General features: G+C 42.0%; 1 protein-coding gene across 1 annotated transcript in view; it reads right to left on the bottom strand.

Annotated features, from left to right (window-relative positions):
- nr3c2 (nuclear receptor subfamily 3, group C, member 2) overlaps window positions 1-8,293 on the bottom strand; it is an 85,526-nt gene extending 77,233 nt beyond the window's left edge. Inside the window, exons 1-2 of the mRNA XM_030052476.1 lie at window positions 7,866-8,293; window positions 4,372-6,198 (exon numbers count right to left, since the gene is read on the bottom strand). Coding sequence (XP_029908336.1) covers window positions 4,372-6,179 — 1,808 coding nt within the window. The 5' untranslated portion in view covers window positions 6,180-6,198; window positions 7,866-8,293. The remainder of the gene's footprint in view (window positions 1-4,371; window positions 6,199-7,865) is intronic.
- Between the last annotated feature and the right edge of the window lie 1,054 nt (window positions 8,294-9,347).

Here is a 9,347-nt window from a genome sequence, read left to right as displayed (position 1 = left end):
TAATTAACAATAATAAAAGGAAAGTGTCACTAATGCTGTTGGCATAATAAAGTGATATGATATTTGAGCAGTACTGTATATTTATTCATTTTAGTTATTTACTTTTATTTTACTAGTGTCCAGACAAAGATAGAGAGAGAGAGAGAGAGAGAGAGAGAGAGAGAGAGAGAGAGAGAGAGAGAGAAGCATCAAGAGCACATGACTGATACAGTTGCATGCAACATACCAGTACCAGAGTTTAGCTTATCACATCTCTTGTGTAGACAAATGAGAATCATCATCCAAAGTCCATTCCCCTACACCTTCACCTGTACCAACACCATTTCGACAACCCAAACAAGCAGCTGTCCGCTATATAGTCAGGAACCCACAATGCACTGGGAGCCCCAGCACACGCCTGGTGTTGGGATTTAATTGGATATTAGTATCCAGCAGTGTCTGAATTAATCAAATCATTTCCATCCATTAATTTAGTGGAGGAACATACAATTAAAGCCTTATTAGTGTGCTCTCAGGAGTATGCCTTTTCATCCCTCTGTAGAACATTGAGAGTTGGCCAGGGTCCAGTGCAAAGCATTCTCCCCACTTACATCTGATGCTTCCTCATGTTGGGCATTCTGTAGATCTACAGGCACTGGCGGCGAGCTTAAAGCAGTGGAAATGTACGCCTAACAAAAGACTCTGTTTCTGCCATGGGCAAAGAAGGATTGGAGAAAAAAAGACAGGATATCTATATAAAAAAAAATACTTTGTTGAACTTGGATTTCGAGTCTTTACTTTTTGTCCTATCAGGAAATTATTAGATCAGATGGCAAACAAGTTTTAGATTAATTCTATTTACTAAAACATTCCTGTGACAACCAGCACAAAATTCCCTAAATAGGGTGAAAAGAGATTTGGAGATTTAGGCAGTAAGCAAACATAATCCAGCACACTAATGTAGGTCATTTTATGATAATGTTCATATTTCCATGGCTAAGTTGGCATTTCATTTGTGTAATAAGAAAAGAAAACTGTTTAAAACTAGGATTCTTTCTTAATGGATTTTAAAAGATACTTCAAGGGAAGGTTTAATGATTTCTTTCTTTTATTATTCGTTGTCATTAGAAATAGAAGAAAATCTCAGCATTCAAACCTCTAATTATGCAGAATACATGCTGTCGGCCACCTGTTTTGTCTGAGCATTAAGTTTAAACTAAACATCATAAAAATACTATAATTCTAGCTAGGGTCTAGGATTCTCAGTTGAAATATTTTTTTTATGCAGCCCAGACTGCTCAGATGAGCAGCCATATTTAATTAAAAACATTTACAGAGGAACCAAAGTGAGAAGGAAAAAAACAGCTCAGGGATTTTACACTCTGTCATCCAATGCTTCAGTAGATCAAAGTGTTTTTTAGTTGTGCTTTTTAATGGTTATGTAACATTTTTGCCTATGAAATAATGGGCCCAGGCACCATGCAGCCACGACCCCAGACTTCCTGCAACAGACCTTTAGGTTTCAGAAAATCGAGACTGGGATGTTATTGTGCCCACACTATGGTCCACACTGTGTCAGTGACAGCAGGCAGGGTACAATAATCCCATGTTTAAGTCAAAGTTTAGTTGTCAATCAATACAATAGAGCGAGTGTAACAGGACACTATAGGCAGGCAACGTCCTCTGTGAAAGATTCTACTAAAGAATTGCACAAACATGTGTATGTGTGTGTGTGTGTGTGTGTGTGTGTGTGTGTACGCGCACGCTTGCACGTTTGTGTGTGTGTGCGTGTATGTGAGTGTTTATTTAAGGGTCCCCATTAGCTGAAAACTCAGTAGTCAGCTAATCTTTCCGGGGTCCAGACGTAAAAGTGTGTGTGTCTGGCTGGCTGGCTTGCTACTGACTGACTGACTGACTGACTAACTGGCTTGCAGACTGGCTTGCTGACTGGCTGGCTGCCATGTGGCCCACCTCTTACTGTCATCCTGTCTGACATTAGGGCTAAGCTGGATCTCATTAGGACCAAGGTGGCAGTGATCCCGTCAACATCGCTTTGGCTCCTGCCATATGGGTCGCCTCCAAGGTAACGGGGCTGTATCATTCCCCTCAGTGCCGCGAGCCTTGTTATTGCACACACACACTCATATACACACATACATAGACACACACACACACACACACACACACACACACACACACACACACCATACACCTCACAGTAACACACCATAGAGTACAGATATATTGATTATCTGATATTGTACATATAAACACATATGTGCGCACATAAAAATAATTGCATGCAGCAGAATGTACTGTATAACCTCAGGCATACAGTACACTAATTACACAGTAGTAACACGTTGCCAAAATAAATGCAGAAATGTCACTAGGAAAATCACCACATGCAGTGCATTCATTATCATTTTCTGAACAATGAATAGAGGCATCCATTTACTACAGGATTAAGTCATGTACCTTAGGGATAATTAATCCTACTGTAGGCTAAATCTCAGTAAAGACTGATTTTTCTTTCATCCGGAAACAGCATGCGTCAGTGTGACTGTGGTCTAACTAGAAAATGAATCTTGAGAGAGGTTTACAAAATGATTTTTGAATAATGGAGATATGTAATTAAATACGCATAGATAAATATACAGTATAAACTAAGTACAGCATTACTCTCTATTAATAGAAACATCAAAGCTTTATAAGAACCAATAAAGTGCACATCAGAATTGCTATCCATTGCTTTTGCCAGATATATCAATTTAGGATGGATGACGACCTAAGAGACAGGTTTTCAGGGGAATAGTCTATGGATTAAACTGAATTTTTCAAGGTGCCTTCCTCTAACAGTACAACTCGGTCTCCCCTGCACTTGTCCATGCAACCTAAATAACAAGAACTAAAAGAAATGATCATCGACAATCAAAACAGCAGAGCAAACAGGGGGATCAGTCAGGGAAAATGCAACTGTTTGGTAAGCTGGAGTCTACAAATTCAATCAGGCAAACTCACAATCTGATAAATTTCAATTTTGAGATTCTGTGCAATCTCACTGCCCAAATTCAGCTTGCACCATATGCTATTTAAAATAACAGTTTGGACTTGTCATGATCATGCCATAGTCTTTGTTTGGAAAACACAGAGTCCATCAGGCATAGAGGAGCAGCACACAACAACCTCAGCAGCAGCAAATGCTCAAATTATACTATGTTTTTCTTAAAGCATCTGAGTCTTCTCAGAGGTTTCTAAGTCAGGACTTCGAAGCAGGATGTGCTTTAACGGCTTTGTTTAGTGCTCCGTGCATCCAGTGAGCTCGTAAAGACTGTGAATTTACAGTTTCCCATGTATAAAATAATAGTCTACATGATGCCGGTGTGTTTTACAACACCATCAATAGATATTCACTGCTATTTAAAAGAAAGCAAGAAATCATGTCACACCCAAACTCCCTAGATACAGTATCAAAACCATATCTTTTGATTTACTGTGAATAAACAAAATATTTCACTGTGAGGGGATAGATTATGTAATTGGTTCACATACTTTCATTTTAACAATATTACTGTGCTTCATGCTCTAGTTTATGACTGTGATATTTACTTTTATTCATTGAGCTGATGATAATTTAGTGCCTTTAGCTCTGCATGCAACTAGGACACCAGAATATACTGGAAGCACAACAACTGTGTCAAAGTTATACTTTGCCAGATTGGCGAGTATTATGGATTTTTTCCCTTTGGCCTGTTTGTTTTTTGTTGCAGCCCCCACCCTGACAAAAGCAACTGTTTATTTCATCAGTTTGGCAACAAAAGCATGTGATCAATCATTCATAATTTATGATACTGCCATATAATGGCCTAGGGCCCATAAAAACAGATATTTGCATTACACAAGGTCCTAGCTGGACTTCACGACAACAGACCAATAAATTTTGTTTTTGTACATACACAGGCCCCTGATAAGAGGGAAACCTTGCCTTTCTGTGTTACAGTAGAGCACAGGGCACTGTTTGCAAAGATGATGTTGTGATCACATGCTACTGTAACAATGACCTGGACCCCGTCCTTCAATTCCTGTTCCCTCGGCCAGCATCCCGCTGCCTTTCCCAAGCCCTGCTGTTGTTATTATTTTGCACTTCTCAAAGCAAACGCCCTAAGTCCCCTGAGCAAGAGTCTGACTGAAACAAACTGCCCACAGACACTCTCCCATATATTGACACAAAAGAAAAAACATTATATAGGAAAAATACTACTTCCATGTATAAAGTTAAGCCGGAATATTCATGACAACTTGGAAAACCTCACAGTTTTTCAACAAGAACTCTGTCTGAGATGTATGGTCGGGCACTCACACAAACATAGGAGCAAAATTCATTCTCCTTACCTCGGCATGCTGTCTGTGAGGCAGTTCTGACCTGGGTATGCCTCCCCTCTGGCTGACAGTGACCCCTGTGACATGCCTGGCCGAGATTTCCACGACTCCATTAACGCCGTTACAGGCGAAATTAGATTCAACAAAGGGTTGGACTGGTCCCTCACATCATGCCGCGTGAAAGACATTGTTCCTTGTGCTCCAATCTGGTAATGGAACGAGTGTCCACTGGAATTAACTCCAACAATGGCCGATGTGGGCATGCTGTTATTCTCTTGGTAATAGCTGCCATCATTGGACTCCTGCTTAACCCCTTTAGACAGGACATTGTTGGAGAACACATCGGGTTCATAGTTACCATTCATGGAGGAGATAGGGGGTCCTAAGATACCAGACAGACTGTATTCATCAATATTATTCCTCAGGGACAAATAGGTGGTCTCAGATGCAGGGAAGAGACCAAGAGACGGCGATTGCTCACCATACGGCTGCTGATTCATGCATCCCTCGTCTTTGTTTGGCTCAGTCTTTATCTGTGCAATAAAGGGTGAGCTACTCAAGTTACATTTGGAGCTGCCTAAACACATGCTTCTGAAGTCAGTCCCGGGCTCGTTCTTAATGTATTTGACCATCCCCATCTGGTCTAAGCCCACATTGAAAACCTCCCCGTCTACCATTTCCACTTTAGGAAACTCAAAGTTCTTGAAGTCCTGGTCTCTAGTCAGACCTGTTGCCTCTGGGCTATTGGTGTCATTCTGCACCAGACCCAGACCGCTGGCAGGGCTGGACACAGGAAACCCACCAGAGGAGGGGTTGTGTGGGCTGTTGACAGCCATAGCACCCCCTGTGGCTGGACTGGAGATGGAGGGCCTCATTGTGTTGCAGTTGTTGGCGGTGTTGTTGCTGTTACCACCTGTGGGGCTTGAGACAGATGACCTAATGTTACATGTAGTGCTGCAAGAGGGCGGAGATCTTACACTACTCATACTCTGGGGGCTGGACATTGGTGACCTCATGATGTTGAGTGGGCTGGTGAGGGGTGGAGAGCCCACTGTGCTGGACTCTACAGGGCTACATGTGGCTGAATTCCTGCGCTGGATGTGGGTCAGAGTCGAAGCTGAGGAACTCTGGTTTACAGGACTACTGACAGACGAGTGCACTGGTCCAAAGCATGTGGTGGGACTGGTGGTGGATGACACCATATTGTTACTACCCCCTGGGCTGGAGATGGAGCTGCAGGTTTGGGGACTGCAGGACAGAGATGAGGCCAGCATAGAAGCTGAGCTAACTGGGGTCCCAGCAGTGCATTCTCTGGGACTGGCACTGGGCTGCTGGAACCCCAATGGCTTTACCTTGGGGCTCTTAGTGGCCACACACTGGTTCTCCTCAAGAGGCCGCCCACACACTTGGTATATCTTCCCTGGGCTGGTACTACCCCCCTGCTGGCTGAAGGCAAAGTCTGCCTCCCTGGCAGCATTCATATACAAGCCCATGGACTCAGCCACAGTCTTGGAAAGCTCCTTGGAGTCCATTTCCTGCTTGCGTCCATGGACAGAGTTGTGTAAGAGTGGGAGAACAAACGGTTGGTTCTCATTTAGCCGAAGCATTGGCTGCTCCTGCTTCTTTGCGTTGTTGTCTTTGCAGTCAGCTGCTGGGCTTCCAGCAGGGCAGCTGACGTTGACTATGTCCATCAGAATATCGTTGCTAGTCAGACTTGAATCCTCTGTACTGCAGCAGTACTCCATGGTGCTAGGGGCCTGAGACCATCTGTTCTCTGTATCACTTCCATCAAAGAAACTTTGGTATCTTTTGGTCTCCATGCCTGGATCATTGATTCACCTGGTAAAGGAGGCAAGAGAAAAAAGGGATGAATAAGAAAAGTTTAATGATTACAGTAACATAGGGAATGATTGTTGTTGATTAGTTATAGCCTACTGCACAATCCACTGGTTTAGTATTACTGGTTGAGTGGCATGTGTATTAAGAGAACTAGCCCCTAGGTAGAGATTATCCGTCTCACATGAGGCTAAATAATACATTCAAGTATATGCAAATGAATATGAAATCTTGATTAAAAATCTGGCCTTTTGATTTTAGATGGCTGCCAAAGTGTGAAGTAAAATGCAATGGATATAAAAGCTACTAATACAAGGAAGCGGCACAAAGGGAAACAGGCTGTTTGGATCATTCAAAGTGGTGACAGTGAAATATTTTCCTTGCAAATAATAAACTACAGATTAGATTAATCTTTAATTGCAAATACTATAATGGGCTATTTTTAAGGATAACAAGGCAAATACGTATATGATGCTATATAAACAATGTATTATATCTGCAAATCTTCAAAGCCAGGCTTTATTTCCTTTCTCACAGATAAGGCCTCTCCTTATCACTGCACAAGACGATCTACAGTATGATAAGTTGAGCAAAGTGCAGCGCAAGGGTTAAATGAATCGACATGACGTAGTTCGTGCTTTTTTGTTTAAATGCCCACCTCTCGTGCGCCTCCATTGGACAGCACACATAGAAATACACCAGCCTCATCAAGCCATTCATGGATTGGTCCGATCGCTGTCACTCAATAGTTACAGCTCTAACAGCCACAACATAGCTGCGACATAACTTGAAATGTTGTTTGGGCGCCCGGGGAAACGCCACGATTTGTAAAACCAGTAAAAAATGTCATTAACCAATATTTGCCATTGATTGGTGCGGCCGAGCACTGCATACGGTTGTATTAAAATATTTATTTACACACCACGGACACGATACGCTCTTTGAGGGGGCTCGCAGCTCTGGGGTGCCCATCATATCTGCGCTAAAGTTATCTAGGCTACCTGCACAATATAGCCAATGCACCTTGTGTGAAAAATCATGAAAAATACATGGAAAAGAGAGTATAGCTGGATATTTCCTGCACAGAGCCAAACTCCTACCGTGACTGTCCTTGCCCTGTACGGCATGTAACTCTTGCACTGAATATGTCTCTCCATTTTGCGGGTGCGCAGATTAAATAGTACTATGAGCAGAGTTTCTTGCTGTCTTAGTTTAGTAATGTACTTTCTGTGTAATAACAGTTCACGCCTTCGTGGATGATGCCGAGGAATTACAACAGTATGTGGGAAGAAAAAAATAAATAATTTACTCCTGGACTGTATGACTGATTTTTAACATTTTTCAAAAAGCATCTAATAGGTATAGATGCTTTTCTTAAAGGCTTGAATAGCTCTAGGAGCCAATTGAGAAAAAAATTCTATGAATGACGGAAATATTATTATTAATGTTTTTGGTATACAGACATCAATTAATCAACTTCTACCTATGGAGCCGTCACAGGATAAGAGCGGTCCTGGTTCAAAGTTACAGATTTCTCTGGCACGGCGAATGTACCTGGGCTGCAGGGATCAATGCCCGCTTGCAGTGTTAAGTTTTGTTTCGTTATGATCATGGATACTGAGAAATTAAAATCTACAGGCAAACATTGTACACACAGTGTCTTACCTTACCTTAATTACGACATTCAGAATTGTCAGGTGGCTGTGTTGCTGGGCAGCAATAATCCGGAGGACAAAAAAGACATAAAAAGCAAAGTCAATAAATATTTCTCTCCGGCAGTGTCCCCCACTGGAAATTGTGCTCTATCTACTCTTTCCAATACATCCACTAGTTTTCAGTTTGACAGCTGAACACACTGGAGAAGTCTACTGCGTATTATCACTCCTAATCCTCAACAGCAAGGCGCTGTTTTTGACAGCACGAAAGACAGCGACGGGTCGGACGACAGCGGCACATGATCTCACATTATGGCAGTAATTTTGCGGATTACCAATTGTGGGCCGTCAGATAAAAGACTAATAAAAACAAACGAAGGACTCGGTCCGACTTGCAGTCAGAGCGACGTCATTCTGGGCACATGGACCCTCCTACTGCAACGAGTGCAACACAAACTCTGAGCAGGGAGGAGGAGGAGGAGGAGGGGTGGGGGAGGAAGGTGGAGGGGGGAGGCAGGGGAGAGAGAGAGGGGGGGAGGAAGGAGGGGCTCCTGAGCGCAGGTAGACACATCCGTCTGGAAATAGGGCACGTTTACCCAGTGCAGTGCTAGTTTGATACATTCTAGCCAAATACGTTCTTCTGACAATGGAGGAGGTATATTGTTATATTTTATCTATTTTATATTTTTTTTTATTATCTTTTGCCTGAATAAAAATATCCATTGCAACTTTGCTATTTATTTTATTTTATTTATTTATTTATTTATTTAATTCAAGGTGGTGCGGTAGAGGTCCCATCCCGTCTCTCTCTCCCTAACAAAAAAGTATTCTGGCATTCTTATATATATATCATTTAGGGACTTAAGGTTTATCTGTGGGCTCAGTAATGAGTTTATACTGACTCCTTAACGAACTTTACAGTTTATTCCGTTTTTTAAAATTAATCTGTTGTGGTATCAGATCTAAAATACATTTTAGGTTCATCATAAATCTTTTTTGTCTACACGAACAAGCGCACACATGCGAAAAGAAGAAGAGGCAGGGAGAGAGAGAGGGAGAGAGAGAGAGAGAGAGAGAGAGAGAGAGAGAGAGAGAGAGAGAGAGAGAGAGAGAGAGACTGCCCAGTTTAACGTTCACAAAGAGCTTATAAAAGTCTCTGAAATTCTAAGATTAATAAGTAAGTAATAATTCTACTGTAGGTCGCCATCAAGTCAGCTTGTTACCCTGTAACACCATGAAAACAGCCTCCACTAGGTGGTGCAATCTTTTTGTTGCTGTTCAAACAGCAGCTCTTCTGATAGTCAAGCTGTCAGCCATATATATTTACATACATTTATACATATATTTATGTACATTTTTGGTTGGACATTGAGGTTTCATACATAGATATAGACAACTTATTAAATATTCATGATCAGCCACCCCCCATGGCTATCTGCCCTGTTGAATAATGCTCTGCTCTGCTTAGCAATTGCCACTAGTACTTGGACTTTTCAG

This window comes from Myripristis murdjan, chromosome 1, assembly GCF_902150065.1.
Source record: "Myripristis murdjan chromosome 1, fMyrMur1.1, whole genome shotgun sequence".
Taxonomy (NCBI): domain Eukaryota; kingdom Metazoa; phylum Chordata; class Actinopteri; order Holocentriformes; family Holocentridae; genus Myripristis; species Myripristis murdjan.
This window is presented reverse-complemented; position numbering and strand designations above follow the sequence as displayed.